The sequence below is a fragment of the Herpailurus yagouaroundi genome, unplaced genomic scaffold (assembly GCF_014898765.1).
Source record: "Herpailurus yagouaroundi ecotype Mexico unplaced genomic scaffold, PumYag 222, whole genome shotgun sequence".
Taxonomy (NCBI): domain Eukaryota; kingdom Metazoa; phylum Chordata; class Mammalia; order Carnivora; family Felidae; genus Herpailurus; species Herpailurus yagouaroundi.
The window spans coordinates 4,218,582-4,243,199 of NW_024412453.1; the positions used below are offsets into that span (position 1 = coordinate 4,218,582).

The window sequence follows — 24,618 nt, forward strand, 5'->3', positions numbered from 1 at the left end:
GACTTTGAAGTCAAGCAGACCCAGTCTTCAAATCCTGGCTCTGCCATTTAAGAGCTGGGTAACCTCCACCTCCAGCCTAATTTGCTCATTTGAACTGAAAGTATAATCATCTCAACCTCACAAAGTCCTTATTAATGTACGGGCACCTGGCCGGCTCAGTCAGTGTGACTCTTGATCTCAGGGTTATGAGTTCAAGCCCCACATTGGGTATAGAGATTACTTAAAAATAAAATATTTTTTAAAAATTAAAAAAATAAAGGATATAATGCATTTAAAGTGCCGGGTGCAAGGATTGACACGTATGTAGTGGGTACTCAACTAATGTGACTTCTTTTCCCTTACGTGGACTGTAGAAATATAAGCTAAAATGCTGCTAGAGAGTTCACTTAGCATTTAAAAAAATTCATAAGGGGCTCCTGGGTGGCTCAGTCAGTTGAGTGTCCAACTTCGGCTCAGGTCATGATCTCGCAGTTTGTGAGTTCGAGCCCCTCGTCGGGCTCTGTGCTGACAGCTCAGAGCCTGGAGCCTGCTTCGGATTCTGTCTCCCTCTCTCTCTGCCCCTCCCCCACTTGTGCTCTGTCTCTCTGTGTCTATCAAAAATAAATAAAATGTAAAAAAAATTTTTTTTTTAAATTCATACCATCTCACTCATCTGCAAGGTATTTCTCTTGCAAGCTTGCTATCAAAGAGAGTTAAGAACTTGAAAGTAAGCAGAAGCCAGTGTAGATGTTCAGAAACTCTGTTGTTTCAGTCATAGGAGAGCCTCTGCAACCTCTCTCAGAACAATGTGTGCTCGTTCATTCTTTAAGCCTCATTCTGGCAAATTGAGCTATCAGATATCCCAAGAGTATAACTGAGTTTAGGAACGCAGTGGTGTGTCCCAATGGCTGATAATTACATTAAAAAGTGTGCAACATCATTAGTCATCACGGAAATTAAAGGCATGATGAGAGAGCTAATGCACAGTCACCAGCATGGTTAAAATGAAAGAGATTCACCATACCAAGTGTTAGCAAGGATGCAAGGAAGTGGAACACTCCTGTTTCATGAGTGTGAATGGGAAAATGGTGCAACCACTTTAGAAAATGATTTGGCAGTATCCTCTAAAATTAAATATTATATATACTCCCGGACCCATCAACTCCACTCCTGGACAGTCTGCCAACTGAAGTGAATATTTAAAGCCAGAAAACACATACAGGGATGTTCATAAAAGCGGCATTTTTCATAATAGCCCAAAACTGGACACAACCCAAGTGTTCATCAGTAAGGCAAATGGATATAGAAATTGTAATCATATTCATATGAAAGAATACTACGCATCAGTGAAAAAGCAAACCACTATTACCCTCAACAATCTGGCTGAATCTTCCAGACATAATGGTCAGCAAAAGAAGCCAGGCACAAAGAAGTTCATACTGTGTTTTCCATTTATACAAAGTTTGAGAATAAGCAAAACTGTTTTATGGTTTTAGGAGTCAAAATAGAGTTTGCCTTGGGATTTGGGGCTACTGACTGGTTGCGGGCATGAAAGAGCCTGCAGAGGTGCTCGGGCATGTTCTTAACTTGATCTGGGTAGTGGTTATGTGGGACATACATATGTCGAAGTTTGGTTAGGACCAGGGGTGCCTGGGTGGCTCAGTTGGTTAAGCGTCTGACTTCGGCTCAGGTCATGATTTCAATACTTGTGAGTTCAAGCTCTGTGTCGGGCTCTGTGCTGACAACTCAGAGCCTGGAGCCTGCTTCAGATTCTGTGTCTCCGCTCTCTATGCCCTGCCCCTCCCCTGCTTGTGGTCTCTCTCAAAAATAAATAAACATTAAAAAAAATTTAGGGGCGCCTGGGTGGCGCAGTCGGTTAAGCGTCCGACTTCAGCCAGGACACGATCTCGCGGTCCATGAGTTCGAGCCCCGCGTCGGGCTCTGGGCTGATGGCTCAGAGCCTGGAGCCTGTTTCCGATTCTGTGTCTCCCTCTCTCTCTGCCCCTCCCCCGTTCATGCTCTGTCTCTCTCTGTCCCAAAAATAAATAAACGTTGAAAAAAAAAATTAAAAAAAAAAAAATTTAAAGAATTTCACTTAGGACCAGTGTATCCTACTGCATGTAAGTTTCACCTCAACAACAAATAAAATAAAATAAAATAAAATAAAATAAAATAAAATAAAATAAAATAAAATGAAATAAAATTAAATTAAAATAAAATAGGAAAATAGGTCTCTGAGGACCTTTTTTTTTTTTTTTTTTTAATTTTTTTTTTTCAACGTTTATTTATTTTTGGGACAGAGAGAGACAGAGCATGAATGGGGGAGGGGCAGAGAGAGAGGGAGACACAGAATCGGAAACAGGCTCCAGGCTCTGAGCCATCAGCCCAGAGCCTGACGCGGGGCTCGAACTCCCGGACCGCGAGATCGTGACCTGGCTGAAGTCGGACGCTTAACCGACTGCGCCACCCAGGCGCCCCTCTGAGGACCTTTTAATTCAGATCCAGGGCCAGAAGTCTTAGGTGCCTCAGCAGGCCCTAAGGGCCCCATACACTTGCAAGAGAATATTAACAATATCACATAATTAATCAAGAAACTTGCATTAACTGAATGCTAGACATTATGTTCATTTATCATCTCATTCAATCCACCCAGCCACTCTGGGAAGTAGATGCGATCATTATTTCCCTTTTACTGATGAGGAAGCCAAGGCTTAGAGACACTAAGCTACCGAAGATCACAGAGCTGAGTAACTGGCCATGCCAAGATTCTAAGCCTAGTCTATCTGAGTTCAAAACCCATGGTCTAAACCATCAAGTCATAGCACTAAAAAGTAAGAAATGAGGTCCCTGATCCCGACCCAGAATCATCCGATGGAGCTTATAGTCATGCCCCATACTTTCCAATTAGGAAGGCAAGGCATGTATAATATATATTACCAAGACTTTATTTCTCTTGTGTCTTACTGGAGTGAATTTTATTTTGGTGACATGGGGCTCAGTCTCGTGAACCATGTGATCATGACCTGAGTGAAATCAAGAGTTGGACACTTAACTGACTGAGCCACCCAGGCACTCCTGGACTGAATTTTAAAATGAGATTATTTTTGGGGACTCCTGGATGGCTCAGTCAGTTAAGTGTCCGACTTCAGCTTGGGTCATGATCTCATGGCTCATGGGTTCGAGCCCTGCGTCGGGCTCTGTGCTGACAGCTCGGAGCCTGGAGCTCGCTTCGGATTCTGTGTCTCCCTTTCTCTCTGCCCCTCCCCCACTGGTGCTCTGTCTCTGTCTCTCAAAAATGAATAAATGTTTAAAAAAATGATATTATTTTTCCATTACAAAAAAACATAGCCATTATGGAAAATTGGAAGAACACAGAAAACGTGTGGAAAAATCAATAAAAAATAGCTCCATGTACCCCCAGTGGAGGAACAAATGATGGAAGGTTTTTTTCCTAACAAGAAATAAGTGTTGACATTCGAGGGGTAAATGTCAGTAGTCTGATAATCTCCCTTTCTTGAGAGTCAGATGTTGGCCTGCATTATTTTAAGGAAAGTTGAGCCCTGGAAGCCAATAAGGCATCGGGGAGAATCTGACAGTCTTGAATGTGCAATAATTAAGGCATATTGCTGACTTCTAAACAGTTGTTACTAAAGTAAACTCAGTGAAGTCTCCTTGAAGGCGGTATTTTAAACGGGAACATTTGGTGCTAAAAGTGACAACATTGGTTATATTGAGACAGAAACATGGGGATTATCAAATTCTGACCCTGGAAAGGATCTTGGTTTTTGGAAAGGGAGACATTTAATAAAAGACTCATTTTTTTATAAGTGAAGAAAGCTGAGGCCCCCAAGGGGGAAGGGAGCCACCAAGGCAAAATCAGTGACAGGGCCATTGGAACAGAGCTTAGTTGCTCAGAGCATACCTTCTAGAAGCAAAATCTTACCATCATTTACCACTGGGTGACCTTGAGCAAGTCTCCTAACTCCTTTGAAGCCTCAGCTCCCTCAGAGATAGTGAGACCTTCCTCTTGGTGGCATGAAGGATGAAATGAGATGATTCATTGCCCGGCACACAGTAGGTCAGTAGGTGCTTAATAAAATTCTTCCTTCCTCCCTTCCTTCCTTCCTTCCTTCCTTCCTTCCTTCCTTCCTTTTCTTTCCATCTTTTCTTTTCTTTTCCTTTCTTTTCTTTTCTTTTTTCTTTTCTTTTCTTATCTTTTCCTTTCTTTTTCTTTCTTTCAGATTTTATTTTTAAGTAATCTCCACACCCAACTCACAGTCCCGAGATCAAGAGTTGCAGGTCTTCCTGACTGAATCAGCCAGGCACCTCTCAATAAAATTTTTTTTCATGTTTATTAATTTATTTTGAGAGAGAGAGAGACAGGGTGTGTGAGCTGGGGAGGGGCAGAGAGAGAGAAAGAGAGAGAGAGAGAGAGAGACAGAGACAGAATCCCAAGCAGGCTCTGCACTGACAGTGTGCCCCAATATGGGGCTCAAACCCATGAACCATGAGATCATGACCTGAGCTGAAATTGAGTCGGATGCTTAACTGCCTGAGTCACCCGGGTGCCCCTAAAATTATTTCTTAATCATACAAGTAACACAGTGTCTGTAGAAAAACTGGAAAATATGCTATTTTTAAGCAAATATTTAAATGATTTTCTTTAAATCACTTTTTCTAAAAATCAAATTTTATCTGCTATTCAGATGTTTATATATCTATGAGCATTTTCTTTCCACATCTCAATTCACGAGGCTAAGTCCATTTCACAGTTAACTGAATTGCATCAAGACTGGAGTTCCAACAATTTAAACAGCCACCGTCTGCTAGGTTGTCCTTCAAAATTCAGTGTCTTCAAAAGCCTAGTGAGTCATGGGTGTGAATGAACAGACAAACCCCATCAGCCGTGTCTTGTGACTTTTTTTATTTATCTCTACATTCTCAGCTGCTGCTGCCAAGACTGAACCTTTAGAAATATCCCAAGCATTTTGAATGAGCCTGGGTATAAACAGTTCTCATCCAGTTCAGACTGGCAGAGGCTCTATATATTAAATGTTGCCTTTAAGTGAAAAGGAAACAAATCCCCCAGTTTATTTTTAAACAGTTCCTTTACAAGAGTAACAATTTAATAACTAATCAAGAAATCATTTCAATCTGTACTGAGGGACTGGGGCAATATTCACTCATTATCTTAGCGCTTGATCCAGAGCCCAGGGCAGGCTGGGCTCAAGTCAAGAAACTCCAAGGACTAAGAAACCAAACTTATCAAACATTAAGAGGAGGGACTGGGAATCTGTTTCTCTCCCTCTCTCTGCCCCTCCTTTGCTCATGTTCTCTCTCTCTCTTTTTTTTCTCTCTCGAAAATAAACTTAAAACAAAAATTTTTTTTTTAAAAAGGGGCGCCTGGGTGGCTCAGTTAGTGAAGCATCCAACTCTTGGTTTCAGCTCAGGTCATGATCTCACAGTTCGTGAGTTTGAGCCCCACATTGGGCTCTGTGCTGACAGTGTGGGGCCTGCTTGGGATTGTCTCTCTCCCTTTCTCTGCTCCTCCCTTGCTCATGCTCCCTCTCTCAAAAATAATTAAATAGGGGCGCATGAGCGGCTCAGTTGTTTAAGCGTCTGACTTCAGCTCAGGTCATGGTGAATTGGAGCCCCATGTCAGGCTCTGTGCTGACAGCTCAGAGCCTGGAGCCTGTTTCAGATTCTGTGTCTCCCTCTCTCTCTGCCCTCCCCCACTTATGCTCTCTCTCTCTCTCTCTCTCAGAAATAAAACAAATAAATATTTAAAAAATAAATAAACTTTAAAATTATTTTTGAAGAAAAGAAAAGAGGAGGGCTTGGGAATTAAAAACCCAAGAATTTCAACAACAGGGTTCTTCTTAATAAGAAGTCCCCTGGTATAGTGAAAAGAAAATGTGAATGTTTCCAACCACAGACAGTGAGAAACATATTTACCTCCAAACAAAATTGCATTTTAGAAAGGATCATTCATATCACCTATGTCATTCTTACCCCCAAAATGTCTCCTAAATGCATCCACTTCTGTCCATTCCCACTGCCAACAGGTCATCTAATCTGCTCCCCACCTGCAGCCACATTCATCTTTTTAGAAAGCCTATCTGATGATGCCACTGCTCAGTTAAAACCTCTTAAAGGCTCCCTGCTGTCCACAGGATCAAGTCCACAGTCTTTAACTGCTCTCTCTTGGCTCCACGGTCACCCTGCATCCTGCTTGTGCCACACAGGCCTTTTTTCAGTCCCCCTTCCAGACTCAGGGTCTTTGCTTAGGTACTTTTCTCATCCTAGAAAGCCCTTCCTGCCATTCACATCTAGTTAATTCCTAGCTCACTTCTGATCTCAGCCTAAGGGAACCTATTCAAATTCCCCTGCTGATCTCTCATGGCACCCTGAACTTCTTAGAAGCACTGATCACAATTTGTAATCAAGTAGTTATGTGATTACTGGAACAGTGTCTGCTTCACCCCTAGACTTTGAGTTTCTAGTAGAGCAAGGTATTGGCTTATAGTCTCCATTGAATACCCCAACACCTGGAACTATCCAGTCCTACACCCAGAGCAGAAGCTCGATCAATCTTTGTTGACCTAATTAATGAATCCTACTCTAGCTTCCTTTTGTAAGTCCCAATCACCCTCTCTCTCAGCCGCTAGGTTGTCGAAAGGACACACATCTTTCCTGGGAAAAGAACACCCAGACTTTAGTATCAGAGAGGTAAGTGTTTGCATTTGAGCCCCAGCACTTACTTACCAGCACCCCCTAGGCCCAGTCATTAATCCTCTTGAAGCTTCTGTTTCCTTGCCTATAACATTGGGCTCCCCATGGATCTCACTACACAGGTAATCTTGACATTTAAATATATTAACTGAGATCGCATATAAAAATCCACCAGAAGAATGACCAACACACAACGGACGCAACAAGTACATAATAAATGGTGGTTCGTATCGTGACTCAAACTACTGTGTGCCTGGTTTCGCACCTTAAGCCCCTTTAGCCCCTGCTGCTGCCACAACGTAATCCAAAGCAGCAAAATATGTTGGGGGCCTCCTGCTTTCCTTCTAGCATTCCTCTGTCAGCATCTACTGTGTGTTTGTCGATGCTAGACCTAAATCGTAAACAGGCCAGACACAGCCATTGCTCCCTCAGAGCTAATCTATGCTTTAATGAAAAGATAAGGGTTTTCAATATGTAAACAATATCTTCCATAGCTACACAAAGGAATTAAACCATCTCACAGTCATTGCTAAGAAACGATTCTAAGAAACTAACCTTAAATACATACAAAGATTTAGGAATGAAGACATCTATTTGCTGCATGATATTAAAACACTGTTCTTGGGGTGCCTGGATGGCTCAGTCAGTTGGGCGTCCAACCTCGGCTCAGGTCATGATCTCGCAGTGAGTTCAAGCCCCGTGTCGGGCTCTGTGCTGACAGCTCAGAGCCTGGAGCCTGTTTCAGATTCAGTGTCTCTCTCTCTCTGACCCTCCCCCATTCATGCTCTGTCTCTCTCTGTCTCAAAAATAAATATATGTTAAAAATTTTTTTTTAATTAAAAAAAAACCTGTTCTTTGGTCAATGTGAGAAATAGTTAATGTCTACTCATTTTTTATTTTTTTTTAATTTTTTTTTTGTCTACTCATTTTTTAAAATATACTCTTTAAAAAATTTTTCTTTATTTTTTAAAGTAATCCCTATGCCCAACATGGGGCTCAGACTCGCAACCCTGAGATCAAGAGTAGTGTGCTCCGTCAGCTGGGCCAGCCAGGAGTCACTAATGTCCATTTATTATGACTGCAATTCCCAGGCTGATAAGAAAGACCTGAATGCCAGCCCACCATCTCCATTTCTGCTACCTGTTGCAACTTCTAATATAGCTAGCAACAGTAACAACAATGATGAAAATAAGAATGATGATTATTATAAGTACTATTTATTGGGTCGTGTGTGCTAGACTATACATTCCTTTAATCTTTAAAACAGCTCTATTTTTTTTTTTAAGTTTATTTATTTTGGTGGGGGGGGGGGGGCAGAGAGAGAGAGGGAGAGAGAGAATCCCAAGCAGGCTCCAAGCTGTCAGCTTAGAGCCTGATGCAGGGTTCGATCTCACAAACTGTGAGATCATGACCTGAGCCGAAACCAACAGTCACACTTAACCCACCGAGCCACCCAGGCGCCCTTCAAAACAGTTCTATTATTATTACTATCTGCATGTGTCAGATGAGAACACTGTGGCTCAGAAAGATTAGTGACTTTTCTAAGCTGCAAATGTGGGATTTGACTCTTTTTTGTGACCATTCTACTACTTTTAGGGAAATCACCTCAGAGTTTGAGTTAAAAGATTAATGTTTTCAGTATGTAAAAATATCTTTAATAGCTTCACAAATAAAATTAAACTCTCTTAGGAATGAAGGCAGCCATGGAGGCAATATTTATAATGATGAAGTTCAGAAAGAAGTGTCTGATAGGAAGATAACTAAATTATGTACTATGCATATGTAAAATAAGTTTATAATATAGAAGGATGTTTACAATGTAGAGTTAGGGACACATGAAAATAACTGTTATGGGTGATGATTTCATTGACATAAAATTAAAGCTAGAGTTGCATTTTCAAAAACATTGACAATAAAGACGACAATTGGAAATTCAAAGGTCCCAGAATTGCCAAAACAATCTTGAAATAAAGAAGGTTGGAGGATTCAAATTTCCTGAATTAAAACTTATTATACAGTTATAGTAATTGAGACTTTGTGGTACTAGCATAAGGATAGACATATATAAAATGGAATTAAAAGTCCAGAGATAAACCCTTACACTCATGTTCAACTGATTTGTAACAAGGGTGCCAACATCATTTCGCTAGGGAAAGAGGAGTCTCTTCAACAGATGTTGCTGGATGCCTGGATATCCACATGCAAAAGAATGGAGTTAGACTCTTACCTTATGCCATATACAAAAATTAACTCAGGTCACCTGGGTGGCTCAGTCAGTTAAGCATCCAACTGTTGATTTTGGCTCAGGTCATGATCTTACTGTTCGTGAGATTGAGCCCTGTGTGAGGCTCTTCTGTGCTGACCGAGGAGCCTGCATGGGATTCTCTCTTTCTATGTCTCTCTGCCCTTCTTCTGCTTGTGCAAGCTCATGTGCTCTCTGTCTCCCTCTTAAAATAAAGTTAAAAAGAAATAACTCAAAATAGGTCAAAGACTTAAATGAAAGCACTTGAATCATACAACTCTTAGAAAAAAAATAAACAAATCTTCATGACCTTGGATTAGGCAATGGTTTCTTAGATAGGATACCAAGAACACAAGCGACAATTGAAAAAATAAATTGGACATCACCAAAATTAAAAACTCTTGTGCGTTAAGACACCAAGAAAGTGAAAAGACAGCCCACAAAACTGCAAATTATATATCTGATAAGAAACTTGTGTCTAGAATATACAAGGAACTCTCATAACTCAACAACAAAATGATAGTCCAATTAAAAAAAGGCAAAGGATCTGAACAGACATTCCTCCAAAGAAGATATACAAATGGCCAGTAAGCACATGACAAGATGCTCAACTTCATTAGGCATCAGGGAAGCATAAATCAAACCACAATGGGATACCACTTCACACCCACCAGGATGGCTATAATCCAACAGACAGATAATAACAAGTGTTAGCAAGGATGGGCAGAAATTGGAACTCTCCTTCACTGCTGGTGGGAATGTAAAATGGTTTAGCCACTCTGAAAACAGTTTTGCAGTTCCTCAAACAGTTGAACCTAGAGTTACCATATGACCCAGCAATTCCACTCCTATGTACACACCCAAGAGGATTGAAAATACATCTTCACACAAAACTGGTACATGAACGTTCGTGGAAGCATTATAGAAAATAGCCAAGGGGCGCCTGGGTGGCGCAGTCGGTTAAGCGTCCGACTTCAGCCAGGTCACGATCTCGAGGTCCGTGAGTTCGAGCCCCGCGTCAGGCTCTGGGCTGATGGCTCAGAGCCTGGAGCCTGTTTCCGATTCTGTGTCTCCCTCTCTCTCTGCCCCTCCCCCGTTCATGCTCTGTCTCTCTCTGTCCCAAAAATAAATAAACGTTGAAAAAAAAATTAAAAAAAAATAGCCAAAAATAACTCAACATCCATCAACAGGTGACTAGATGGATGAGATGTGATATGTCCACACCATGGGATATATTCAGCCATGTTATGAGCTGAATTGTGTCCCCCCCCTCAAATTCACATGCTAAAATCCTAATCCTCTCAAGTGACTGTATTGGAGATAGGGCCTTTAAGGAAGCAATTAAGGTTAATGAGGTCTTAAGGGTGGAGCCCTAATCCCATAGAACTGGCACCCTCATAAGAAGAGGAAGAGATACCAGAGCTCTCCCTCCCCTGCTTGAGGATCTTAGCTACAAGGCAGCTTCTGGAAGCCTGGAGAAGAGCTCTCACTGGAACCTGACCATGTTTGCACTATGACCTCAGACTTCTGGCCTCCATCACTGTGGAAAATAAATGTCTGTCGCTTACACCAGCTAGTCTGTGGTGTGTTGTGATGTCAGCCTAAGCTGACTGATACAAGCCATAAAAAGAAATGAAGTATACATAAATGCTACAACATGGATGGACCTTGAAAGCATTGTGCTAAGTGAAACAAACCAGTCACAAAGACAACTCTATAGAGACAGAAAGGAGACTAGTGATTATCTGGGGCTGGGAGGAATGGGGGTCTTGGGGAGTTATGGGTAAGGGGAATAGGGTTTCTTTGCGAGGTGATGAAAATATGCTAAAACTGATGGCAGTCATGGTTGCAAATTTTGTGAATATACTAAAAGCCACTGATTTGTATGCTTTGAATTGTATGACATATGAATTATGTATCAATAAAGCTATTTAAAAAGATAAAGCTATTTCAGTAGTGGTCATCTCTGGGTGGTGAGACCTACAATGACCAACTTTTTTTGTTCAACTTTTCCACAAAGGGCAATTATTACTTCTTTTTGCAATTATTCTTTTTATAATCAGTTAAGAAGAAAGTTACTTTAAAAAATTCGTTAAAACAAAGACCAACAGTATTCTTTTCTACAAAGCTGATAAAACTTCACACCTCTGCAAGAGTTGGATACACTGTAATGACAACTCCCCCTGGACCAGGCTTCTCGGTGTTTAATGTTCTTTTGCATACATTATCTCATGTGAGATTCACAGCCTCTGTGTTGTAAACAAGGCAGATGTCTGTTTTCTTTCTGAATATATTTATATCTTGCTTTCTCCCTAAAAGGATTTGAGCTAATTCACAACAAAATATAGTAATAAAAGTGGAAGGAAAAAAAAGAAAAAGAAAGAAAACCAAGTCTGAAGAGAAACAGATACGCTTAACCAGAAGAGCCAATAAGCTGTTATACAAGAGCTTTGAAATGAACTCTGAGGTTCCTGGCAGACAAGGTAAACAGGGAAAGTTAGGGAAGAAGCAAACTATTTCCTCAAGGGAAGCAACATTTTTCCTGGCACTATCTGCTGGATAACTTTTCTCATATGAGGATTTTTTTTAATGTTTACTTATTTATTTTGAGAGAGAGAGAGAGAGAGAGTGAGTGAGGAAGCAGGGGAGGGGCAGAGAGAGAGCGAGAGGGAGAGAGAGAATCCCAAGCAGGCTCTGAGCTGTCAGTGTAGAGCCCATCTTGGGGCTGGATTCCATGAACTGTGAGATTGTAACCTGAACCAAAATCAAGAGTCGGACACTTAACCAAATGAACCAACTAGGCACTTCTGATGGTTTATTTTTGTAGAAGGATTTAATGGAGTTTGACTCAAACTTTTTTACAGAAGATGCAAAAGTACATTTAATATGGCTATTTCCTAGAGCTACCTTGGTTTTGTAGGCCAAAGATATACCACTTTGGCAAATTCAGGTTAAATCTAAGATCAGAGGACCCAAGTTTATCTGCTCTAAGCCAGTGTCTTCCATACTCACAAACTGCCACCTACAATAAATACAACTTAGGGGCACCTGGGTGGCTCAGTCAGTTGAGCATCTGACTCTTGGTTTCTGCCAAGGTCATGATCCCAGGGTCATAGGATCAAGCCGCTAAGCCTGGAACCTGCTTGGAATTCTCTCTCTCTCCCTCTGCCCCTCTCCCCCACTTGCATGCTCTCTCTTTCTCTCTCTAAAAGAAAAAACAAGTTAAAGAAATACAATTTACATGGGGCACCTGGCTGGCTCAGTCAGAAGAGCACGAAACTCTTGATCTCAAGATCATGAGTCCAAGCCCCATGTTAGGAGTAGAGATTACTTAAATAAATAAATGTTTAAAAAAAGGGAGGGGGGGATGCAATTTACATCGTTTTTACAGTACACAAAACTTTCACTGATGAAAGATAAGATATAGGAAGAGCATTTCTCTTACTATAAGCAACACACGCTAATATTTTCTAGGTCTACTCTTTTGTTTTTTAAATGCAGGTGGCAACCCACTAATTGATTTCACCATCCACAGCGGGAAAATGGCTCCAACATGCTTCAAAAATTGTTTGGTTTACAGTAGTCACTGATCATTACTGAGCACCTAATGTGTATGAGGCATTGAACTAAGCATGTTATATGGATTGTCTCATACAGGTCTCTCAAGGATCCAGTGAGGGGAGTCCTTCTATTATTTCCATTGTACAGATGAAGAAACTAAAGCATAGAGAGGTTCAATAACTTGCTCAAGGTCACACAGCCAGTGAGAATCTACAGGTAGGCCTTAGTTCAAGTCTTTTAACTCAAATAACCTCTCAGTTGGACTTTTAAAGGGGTATTCATCTCATTTTACAGTTAAAAGATGGAAGATGAGAAAGGGTAAGTGCCTTGCTCAAAGACACACAGTTAGGAAGCTTCCAAGCAGGGTTTGAAGGTAGATTTGGGGACTCCAAAGCCCGGACTTTTTCTGCTATCATTAGCTGCTCTCTCTGAACAGCTTCAGCGGTCACTTTGAAACCTCTTAAGAGACAAGTCTTTAGATGACATGAAAAGCAAATGAGGCCAACTCCAATGCGCATGGTAACAGGAGGACATTACACAGGACTCAGTTTCTGCTGCCTCCCTCCTACTCAGATGGGACAAAACAAGGCACCTTTCAAACGTTTTTCTATATACCAAAGTATCATCGGTGACAGTCTTGCTGGGTAACTTTTTCTGATGTCTTGATGCTTTTCTGCATTTTCATCATGAGAATGAATGTATTACTTCGATAAAGGGACAATTTTTAAATCCATGTAAAAGGAATCAGCCTGCCCTTCTTGACAGCTACCTTCCAGAGCTCTTTACCTTGAAAATTTTCCATGTCCTGGACTAATGAGAGTTGAATCTGGAAATTGGCAAGACACTTCAGCTACTCAGATACTAAATTTAGATCCTAAGGCGAATACCATGAGTCAACAGGGCTGGACTGGTGCTCACAGAGTGGAGTGGGACAATTAGGCGGGTGGGACCACTGCCCTTTAAACCAGGCTAACAGGCATAAAGGGACATGAGCTTCTTGCCCTTGGCAGTTTAATCAGAGGTTGGATCCTGATGGATTTTGTATGAAACCAAACACCAAGAGATTTCTCCTGAGCATTTTAACTCCATAAATAACATTTGTACATTGCAGCATAATGAGGTGGGGAAGAGGAAGGACTCTGGAATCAAGCTGCCTGGCTCTGCTACTTCTTTGCTGTTGAGGCCCTGGGTACATTGTTCAACTTCTCTGTGCCCCAGTTTCTTCATCTATAAAATGGACACCACAGTAGTACCTGCTTCACAGGGCTGCTCTGAAGACTGAGTCACTGCTAGGGAAGCACATGGAACAGTGCTTGCCTCATAGTAAGCACACAGTCAATAACCTTTGCTATTATTCTAGAAAACATAAATAATCAAAAAAGGAAAATAATCACCTGCATTTCTATTTTAGAAAAAAACTAAAACAGGCAGTAATCAATCAACCCATCAATCACCAGCATTACTACCACTTAGAAATAATCACTACATAGTGGCACCTGGCTGGCTCAGGTGACGAAGCATGTGACTCTTGATCTCAGCATTGTGAGTTTGAGCCCCACGTTGGGTGTAGAGATTACTAAAAAAAAATAAATAAAGTTTTTAAAAAAGAAATAATCACTAGTAGCATTTTGGGGTTATATTCTAGTAGACTTTTCTTTTTGTGTAAGCATTATGTCTCCCATTTGTTTGCTTAGAAACAGCTCCATTTACTTGTCCTTGGAGTGTTCACTAGGCTAGATAATTTGGGAGGGGGATTATGAAACACAGATCCATTCATTAATCAACAAATATTTCTTGAGCATCTACCATGTGCTGTGCATTGTTCTAGATGCTGGGGATACAGCAGTGAACAAAACAGGAAGGAAAAAGAAAGCCTCTGCTACTACAGAATTTACACTGCGTGGTTACACGGACAATAAACAAAATAAATCTTTAAAATCCTGGGTGATTCAAAGGAAATAAACACTTGAAAAAATTATTAGTGGCTAAGTTATGTGTATCATATAGTCAAAGAAAATTAAAAACTTTTTTATTTTATTTTTAATTTTTAAAAGTATTTTAATGTTTATGTATTTTTGAGAGGGAGAGAGACAGAGTATGAGCAGGGGAGGGGCACATTGGGAGAGAGGGAGACACAGAATCTGAAGCAGGCTCCAGACTCTGAGCTGTCAGCACAGAGCCCAATGTGGGGTTTGAACTCACAAGCAGTGAGATCATGACCTGAGCTGAAGTTGGATGCTCAACCAACTGAGCCACCCAGGAGCCCCCTCCTCTTAAGATTTTTTAAAGGAACCACTTTGGCTATACCATTTTACATTCCTACCAACAGTGCATGAGGATGCCAATTCTCTACATCCTCACAAACACTTATTATCCTCTGGGGGCTTTTTGACAGTATTCATCCTATTGGGTGTAAGGTGGTCCGTGCCTTCAATTAAATTTTTTTTGTAGCAGCTTTATTGAAACATAATTCACATACCATACAATGCACCCATTTAAAGCGCACGAAAACTCAATAGTTCAGTATCGTCACAGATGTGTGGAGTCATCACCACAATTGATTTTATACTTCCTCACCCCAAAAATGAAACCCCGTACCCTTTAGCTATTGCCCTCCTTTCCCCCAGCTCTAGGCAACCCCTGATCTACTTTCTGTCTCTGCAGATTTGCCTATTCTGGACATTTCGTATAAATGAAATCATATAATATGGGGTCTCTTTGGTGTCTGGCTATTTGCACTTTGCATAACGCTTTCAAGGTTTGTCCATGTTGGGGCAGGCATACATCCTTCAATCCTGTTCAAGGTGTGGCCTTCAATTCTGTATTGGGCTCTTTTTGAGCTTTTGGACACCATGAATTCCAGACCTCTCCCTCAGCCTACCAGTCCGTGGACTGGCTGAAAGGAAGGCTGTGAGAACAGCAAGGCAGTATGAAATTGTGGAAAGTTCTAAATTTCCTCAGCTCTGCCACTTATTGGCCTGTGTGACCAAAGGTGAGTGACTTAACCTTTGGGACAGTTTCTTCCCCTAAAAGATAGGGTAATAACAATATGTATTAATAGAATTTGTCATGAAGATTAGTCAGAAATAATATATGTAAGGTGCCCAGCACATAGTAGGCCTTCAATAAATTGAGCTCTCATGAGGACCATGCATCTTTGCAGACAGCCAAGGTTTGGCAGTTAAGGACATAGGCAACACTACTCTCCAGGCCGGGACACCACACAGCAGGAGCAACTTCCCATTGCCTTCCCTTCATTAGCTCCAACTTTCATTCAGAGTCACCCCTGGGTGTGACAGACCCAAATATGGTGACAGGAAAGGCCCTCAGTCTAGGGTATATGCTTATTCTAATACATGATCGAACAAAAATCTCCTTTAAACATCCCTGCTCCTTCCCCACAATCTCTCCTAAATGGCCAAATACGCAATCCACCCTTTCCTCTAACCCACCTCAACATCTAAACCTCCCCAGTTACTCTCTGGCCCTCAGCTATCCCACACTACTCTCCCCAACAAAAGCCTAGAATGTTCACCATCTTATTGTTCTTGCCCTCAGTGTTGAGACCAACCCCCCAAGCCCATCAATCACCACCAAGACAAGCGCAAGTTTTCCAAGGTCTACGTTTGCTCTGCAATAGGCCTCTTGCCCAGGGGGCAGGCGATTCTATGGCAACACCAGTTGGAATTCTTGTTTAGAGAGATTTCCTGGTTTACTCTTTCCATTTTTCAAAGGAGAAAGCAAAGTCCATCTACTTGGTAAATTGCACAGATGGGCCAGGAACTCAGATTCCCTGAATTTTAATCCAAATGAAATTGCATTAGTGAGAAGAGCCTCAAAAGGAAGACTTTGAATCCAAAACCTATCACTGTTGCTGAGACCTTGCAGCTTGTCCACCACAATATTAGGATTTTGCTGATGCGGTTACAACACATTCTCTACTAAGAATAGATCCGTGTAATCACTTTCTCTGGCCTCTAGCCTGATGTATCCTTATAAATTTCTCCCAGGGGTTGCTAATCTGCAGCCAGGATTGAGAACCACTGCTATCAGTAAATTACTTGGAATAAAAATTTTAGGGGTGCCTGGGTGGCTCAGTCCGGTAAGCGTTCAGCTTTGGCTCATGTCATGATCTCGAGGTTCATGAATTTGGGCCCCACGTTGGGCTCTGTGCTGACAGCTCAGAACCTGGAGCCTGCCTCTGATTCTGTGTCTCCCTCAATCTCTGCCCCTCCCCCACTCACGCTCGCCCTCTTTCTCTCTCTCAAAAATAAATAAAAAGACATTTAAAAAATTGTATACATATTTCTTGACAGTTTAAAAAATATTACTAAAACCAGCCACCAGGTATTCACTTTGGACTAGGGGTCTATTTAATAGCATACAATGGTATCTAATCTTACTTAATCCTCACAGGAGCCCTCTGCAACAGGCCCTAATTGTCCCCGTTATAACAGAGGAGCAAACTGTGCCTTGAGAGGACGAGCAACTTGCCCCTGACCTCATTGATGAAAAGGGGCAGGACCCCGGTTCTGTCAGACCCCAAAACCAATATCCTTTTTTTTTTTTAAATATCTATTCATTGATTTTGAGAGACAGAAAGAGAGCAAGTAGGGGAGGGGCAGAGAGAGAGGAGAGAGAGAATTCCAAGCAGGGTCTGTGCTCTCAGTGCAGAGTCTGATGCAGGGCTCAAACCCATGAACCATGTGATCATGACCTGAGCCAAAATCAAGAGTTGTATGCTTGACCAACTGAGCCATCTAGATGTTCCCCTCCACCAAAGCAATATTCTTAGTAACAACATGTATTACCCACATATTACTAATCATTTATTGATATTCTTATTATGAGCCAAGCACTATTCCAGTTCATTTAATCTTCCCAAAACCCTATGGGGTTGTTGCTAATATCAGTATTTCCACTTTATTGCCGTGCCAACTGAGTCAGTGACAAGGATTATGCAACCTGCACAAGGTTATACAGTTGATAAATGGGAAACTTAATCCAATCTGGTTCTGAGAGATCTCCAGAAGTTGGTAGATTTATCCAAATCCTACAAAAGCACTCTGCATCTATATAACTTCAAAAAAGAACACTGAACAATCAGATGAAGGAATGAAGCTAAGGAGGTTGGAAGCATCCATTTACATAAACTTAAATTTGGGATCTTGAACTTGTGGGGCAAAGCACTTTAATTTTTATTTACTTATTTATTTTTTAGAGATACTGCAAGTGGGGGGGAGGGGCAGAGGTAGAGAGAAAGAATCTCAATCAGGCTCCATACTCAGTGCAGAGCCCAGTGCAGACCCCGATGCAGGGCTCCATCCCATGACCCTGGACTGTGACCTCAGCCCAAATCAAGAGTCAGATGCTCAATCACTCAATCGACTGAGCCATCCAGGTGCCCCATGGCACCCAGAGCATTTCAAAAAAAGGAAACCCTCTTTGATTTACTTTTTAATTTCAGCAGAACAGTAGGGGATCTTTGAGCATTTCAAAAGAAGGCAGTCCTAGCTATGCAGACATGTGCACATTTTTAATGAAAAAATATGTACGAAAGTTGATGTCATCCAAACATCTCCACCCACGGGTGAGTCTTAAATTAGAACCGATGAAAGTAATATCGAGGCATGAAGTCCCTAGATTTCTTTTAATCAAATTTTTATTTCTTTTGCAGGTTCAAATGGAGAAGGAATAAAGTTTGAGGAGATATGAGAGAAAAAATTAAGATGTAAGTGACACCTTAGAGTTACTGATATACTTCTTCTTAATTTTTTTTTTCAACGTTTTTATTTATTTTTTTTGGGACAGAGAGAGACAGAGCATGAACGGGGGAGGGGCAGAGAGAGAGGGAGACACAGAATCGGAAACAGGCTCCAGGCTCCGAGCCATCAGCCCAGAGCCCGACGCGGGGCTCGAACTCACGGACCGTGAGATCGTGACCTGGTTGAAGTCGGACGCTTAACCGACTGCGCCACCCAGGCGCCCCGATATACTTCTTCTTAAAGAGTAAGCGTATTATCAAAGCAATGACTTCATTTAGAATTACTCTCAAGGCAATAATCATTCTCATTTTACAAGCAGGGAAAATGAAACACCAAGATCACATCACCCATCAACAGTTCCAAAGTGGGTTGGTGGCATTAAGTGCAAATGCAAGCAACAATTTTGGATGACAACATGGCAATCGCTGTCTAAACGTAGTACATGCATGTCCTTTGAACCAGCAATTTCATTCCTAGGACTTTATCCTATAGAAATACTTCTATGAGTAAGCAAGGACAACTCTACAAAAATATCTATGGAAGCATTGTTCACAATATAGGCTGAATATTCATTTATAGGGATTGTTTTTTTTTAAAGCATGGTACAGACTGATTCCCATTTTTATGGATCCACAAAAAAATAATGAGATAGATCTATATATATTGGCATGTGTGATACTGTGATTTATAATAAGAAATATATATTTGCCTTTGTCCCCACTTCTGGCATACAGCTCCTAAAAACCCTTGGAATTTCCCAAGTGAAGAAAAGCTAAAGGTGTCATTTGTTATGTTGATAAAGTGACTTTTGGATCCAAGTTAGGATGGGGGCTGGTTGCCAGGGAAAACCAACCGTGTGATTAGAGGGTTAGGAACTTTCCGTCCCACCGCCCAGGCCTCCAGGGTGGGGAGGGGGGACTGGAGGTTGAATCTGGCACCCTTGGCCAATGATTAAATCAACCATGCCTATGTAATGAAGCCTCCATAAAAACCCAAAGGACAGGGTTCAGAGACTTCCAGATGGGGATACAAGAACAATTCCCCATGCCATCATGCCAGGCCCTAAGCCCCACGAGGACAGAAGCCTCTCTGTTCAGGACCTCTCTCTCTCTCCCTTTTATCTCTCCATCTGGCTGCTGATTCGTATCCTTTAATGTAACCTCTGTAATAAACCAGTAATCTAGTGGGTAGTTTCCTGAGTTCTGTGAGCTGCACCAGCAAATTAATTGAACCCAAGGAGGGGGTTGTGGGAAGCTCCCAACGGCAGTCGGTCAGTCAGAAGAGCAGGTAACAACCTGGATTTGGGATTGTCTGCGGTGGGGACAGTCCTGTGGGTCTGAGCCCTTAACCTGTGAGAACGGATGCTACCTCTGGGTAGACAAGTATCAGAATTGAGTTGAATTCTCCAACCTAGCTGGTGTCAGAGAATTATTTGATGATGTAGAAAAACCCCACAATGAAATTTTTATTAAAACTTTTAGCATGGAAAGATGTCTATGATATACTGCCAAGTGAAAGAAAAAGCACATTGCACTACAGCATTTATAATATGTTTCCATGTTTATAAATATATATGTGCATATATTTATACGTAGATAGATGAAGAAACCCTATGGGTAGACATCCTCAATAGTAACTGCCTCTGGAAAATAAGCCATTGATTATTTTAACATATATCATTGTTAGGTGATCAATTATGTTTATTAGTTACAAAGGGCTACAGCTAATGCCAGAACCCACCTCCTGAGTCACAGGCTCGTGTTCTCTGTACCCGGGTATCCTCTTTGGTGGTGAAGCCCTTCCCTGCTCCTCATCTATGGATGGGTAGGATATTTGGAAGGAGGGAGAAAAGAACATCCTCATCCCTATCCACTTACCCCTGGCTTCCTAAAACATGCTGACAGATCCTGCAGCCTCTGGACAAGGGACTCAGCATCCCCTCTCTCCACACCTCCCTATCCAGTGGCCTGTGGCTATTTCAGTGTTAGCGGGCAGGGTGGGAGGCATGGCCAGATGCTGCCCACTGCCCAGCCTGGGGGTCCTGGTACCCTGTTGGGAAGCTCTGCACTGGGCCAACATGCCCAGTTAAAGTAACTGGACAACATGGCATGAAATGGCCCTAGGATCCCCGGCATCAGGCAGATCTGGGTTCAAATCCCTGGTTGGGCCCTACTGGCAGTGTGGCCTTGTGTGAGTCATGTTCTCCCAGCCCTGGTTTCCTCATCTGTACAATGGAGATAATGTCCTCTGTGTGACAGAGCAGGTGTGAGGACTACATGGCAACAAAAGGTGCTTAGCGTGGTGCCTGGCACATGGTATGTGCCCAATAAACTACAGCTACTACTTAGTTTCAGACATCCTTCTCTGCTCTAAAACTAAGTTCCAGGGGTATCCTAAGGTCATAAGCATGTGGTGTGGCCAAGATGAGATGCTTAAGACTGTCCTTAAAACCCAATCCTAATATAGTTAAGGTTTGTCATTACAATCTAAACTTAAAATACTAGATTAAAAGTCAGAAAAAAAAAATATAACTTATCTGGTCCCTACCCACCTCCCACCTCTCTCAGGCTTTGTTTTTTCCTAGTGCCCTCTTTTTTTTTTTTTTTTTTTTTTTAATGTTTATTTGTTTTTCAGAGGCGGGGAGGGCAGAGAAAGAGGGCAACAGAGGATCTGAAGCGGGCTCTGCACTGACAGCAAGCAATGAGGGACTCAAACTCACAAACCGCAAGATCATGACCTGAGCCAAAGTCAGACGCTCGAAGGACTGAGCCACCCAAGCGCCCTTCCCAGTGTCCTCTTAATGAAAGAAAAACTTCAGTTCCAGGAATAAGTGTGCTTCTAAGAACCTTCTTAATCTTAAAGACACAATAAACAATATAATGATCCTATTTCCTTCATTGTTGTGGCTTCTAGGAAGCTCAGAACCATAGTTCTATTTATTTAGGAACATTTTTGAGGTTATTATTCACATTGCATAATGTATTAGGGAAGGGCCCAGTGTTTCCTGAACAACTAGCTTGTCTTTTTTCTTATAGACACTATGAACTATTTAACAGATCCTATTTTCCTCTTTGCTTTGTCTCTAAGAAATCTCTAGCAAGTATAGGACTTAGAGTATTTTGCTTACTGCATTTTGTGGCTTAACTTTTTCTCTCCTTTTAATTTTTCCCCAACCCAATTACCACGTTTACCTAAAAATGTTATACAAGTTTCTGTAAGCTACTGAAAATGGCTCTTGGAATGAGGTAGGGAATAAACAGGTAAGCAAAGAAAAGTAAATAATCTGTTTCCTTTGACAGGTCAACCTCGTCCATCATTTTCTTTAAAATATCAACAAGAAGTGATAAAGTCATTTAAAGAATACTTAGATGGGGCACCTGGGTGGCTCAGTTGGTTAAGCATCCGACTTCATTTCAGGTCACGCTCTTACAATTTGTGAGTTCAAGCCCCACATCGGGCTCTGTGCTGACGTTCAAAGCCTGGAGCCTGTTTGCGATTCACGGCTCCCTCTCTCTCTCTGCCCCTCCCCCACTCATACTCTGACTCTCTCTCAAAATAAATAAACATAAGAAAAAAATTAAAGAATACTTACATATATATAAAGAATACACACACAAATATAATCTGATGTTTCATACACATATATGTAAATATATGTAAATACACCCCCAACACACACACACACACACACACACACACACACACACACACACACACTGTAACCTGATAGTATAGGAACAATTTCTATGGTTTTTTCTTCCTACATACTAGATTTCCAAATAAAATATCACCATTCAACTACAAAGCACATTTGAAAACAATTACTGAGTATATACATAGCTAAAAACACACTATTAATTGAGAAGGGATTTTTGACCACATCTCAAAAATGACTTAGGCATCTTGTTTGGAATTATATTGGCTGCAATTCTTGTCACACACATTTAAAAATAATTCCTGCAACTGTCCCAGTGGATAGAGACTTAAGGATAACTTCACACCATTTCTGTCCTAGAAGAAAATCCTGTTTGGGAGGGCCTCTGACTCAGTGTAACATGAGATGAGCTATATATGACCACAACTCTACGCTGACAGCGGACACTATTCTCCCTCAGACCTCCTGTCTGCATCAAGGTTGTTCCAAGAAATGAACTTGGCAAAATTTATTCATAATATAAATACCAGAACATAATATGGATAATATGGCATGCACTCAAAAAAGATATTACATATGTTTATTGGATTTGTACATAGATCAGTTTGTGGGTTTTTTAGATAAAGTTGAAGAACTGTTTTTATTTGCAGTCATTCCATTTTTTTTCTTTACTGCAAGTCTAAAGGAGAACTAGCATGTATCTAACATAAATTGCTTCATCAGATGTCTTTGGGGTCTAATGATAGTGTCACCTTGGTTGGGGGGATTTATTATCCAAACTGCCACACTACCCTAATTCATAAGGTTTAAAACAGGAAGTAACTCTATAGTGCCTGAGTGTAAGAAATGATTCAGCTTGGGGCGTCTGGGTGGCTCAGTCGGCTAAGCGTCAGACTTCGTCTTGGGTCATGATCTCATGGCTCGTTGGTTCTAGTCCCACATCCGGCTCTGTGCTGATAGCTTGGAGTCTGGAGCCTGCTTCAGATTCTGTATCTCCCTCTCTCTCTGCACCTTCCCTACTTGCACTCTCTCTCTCTCTCTCTCTCTCTCTCTCTCTCAAAAAAAACAACAAAACATTAAAAAAAATTAAAACAAACAAAAAGAAACGATCCCACTCAGGGACACCTGGAGGAAACAAGGAGTTCTACTTCCCCTGGTGAGCAGTCTGTGTGCTGCTCCTAGCAATTCAGCCCTGACTTAGAGGCTTCAGTCAACACAAACAGCAGGAACCCAAAGCCCAGAAAGTCCAGGTCATGAGAAATAAGATAAGCAGGATGTCACGTTCAGGAGGATTCCTGAGGGAATTTGGCTCTGACAGTAGAATCCAAGGGAGCGTCTTAACTCTCTGTGTCTTTCCTCAGATATGTGTCAGAAAAGTGGACAGAAAAAGGGAACGCTTGGGCCCCGGCCCTAGGCCCTCCTTTGGCAGTGTGCCCTTGGACAAGTCTCGACTTTCTTGGGCGTCTACTAATTCATTTGTAAAATGAAGCCCAGAGCTCTGTCCACCCTGTATGTGTAGACTGCATGCTCTATGCCAGGCTCTGTGCTAGGCTGGAGGCACCAGGAGTAAGAGAAAGAGTCCCCTCCAGGGAACCCTATGGCACTTAGAGTCTAGTGGAGTAAACCAACAGAATTGTTTAAAAGCACACAGATATTTTAATTATACTAAAATTGTGACAGTAACCAGCCTTTATGGGAATGATATGCCAGGACTTATTCTAAAAATCAAGTCCTGTAACCTTTTAACAGCCATATGAGACAGGTACTGTCATTAGTCCCATTTTGTACATGGGAAAACTGAGGCTTAAGGAAGTTAACTAGATCAGGATCACACAGAGAAAAGTAAAAGGACTCTCTGAACAGGTCTGGCCAATTCCAAAAGCCAGTCCTTTACCCATTGCACTGTACTGACTTCCTTCTTAGCTAACCACAGTTCTGGAGACAGCGTTTAGAACTGGCTTTTTTTTTTACCTAAGCGCCATTTCACAGTCTAATTGTAAGTGGAAAATTTACCCATGAATTCCCACTGGAGCATTTACTGAACCCCATCTTGCCTGGAAAGGACTGCTCCTTCTGGAGCCCTGGAAAGGCCACAAGGGACACGAGCAGCAGGTGGCTGAGATGGGCGGGTGGTGGTGATGGTAATGCTTTCACTCTGCCCCTCCACTGCTGGCTGGGTTACACACATCAAATCCCGTCTGCTCTCTCTGCTACACAGCAAGCTAAATCAATCTGTCAACCAACAGCAAATCAACTCAAAAGAATAAGAAACAACAGAACTAAATAGGCACGCTGCACTTTCCCTGACCTTTAAACTGATTACAGCCTTGATTGTCTTCCAATTTTGAAGTGAAATGAAACGGCAGTTGTGCACAGAAGAGAGGCCTGGGCTGATCCTGCCAGTTTACAGCTCAAGCTGCTTCTTAGCAAGGGTTAAATGGTAGCAAATCTTTAAAACCGCCAATTTGATGAGCTCTTACTCTGCACCAGGCACTGTCTGTATGCTGGCTCATTTAAGCCTCAGGACTCTACCCATTCATTCATTTATTCACTCACTTACTCATTCAACCAATACTTATTTGGCACTCACTTTATGCCAGGTGCTGTACTAGGTTAGGTCTTTGTCCTCATGAAGCTTATACTTTAACAAGGAAGACAGGTAACTGCCAAGTAAACAAATAACA

The 24,618-nt window shown here is 41.7% G+C and overlaps 2 protein-coding genes across 7 annotated transcripts in view; one reads left to right on the plus strand and one right to left on the minus strand.

Annotated features, from left to right (window-relative positions):
- Positions 1-20,805, plus strand: part of GPRC5B (G protein-coupled receptor class C group 5 member B) — a 52,578-nt gene extending 31,773 nt beyond the window's left edge. Inside the window, exons 3-4 of the mRNA XM_040458898.1 lie at positions 18,192-18,245; positions 18,596-20,805. Coding sequence (XP_040314832.1) covers positions 18,192-18,229 — 38 coding nt within the window. The 3' untranslated portion in view covers positions 18,230-18,245; positions 18,596-20,805. The remainder of the gene's footprint in view (positions 1-18,191; positions 18,246-18,595) is intronic.
- The window catches only part of IQCK (IQ motif containing K), a 126,313-nt gene that overhangs the window by 8,406 nt on the left and 93,289 nt on the right, over positions 1-24,618 (minus strand). For 2 of the 6 annotated variants that reach the window (XM_040458903.1, XM_040458901.1), the window contains one exon: positions 23,904-24,597. The exons of the other annotated variants lie outside the window; for them this stretch is intronic. In XM_040458903.1, coding sequence (XP_040314837.1) covers positions 24,571-24,597 — 27 coding nt within the window. In that variant the 3' untranslated portion in view covers positions 23,904-24,570. Of the gene's footprint in view, positions 1-23,903; positions 24,598-24,618 lie in introns of those variants that run through there. 6 annotated transcript variants of the gene reach the window in all.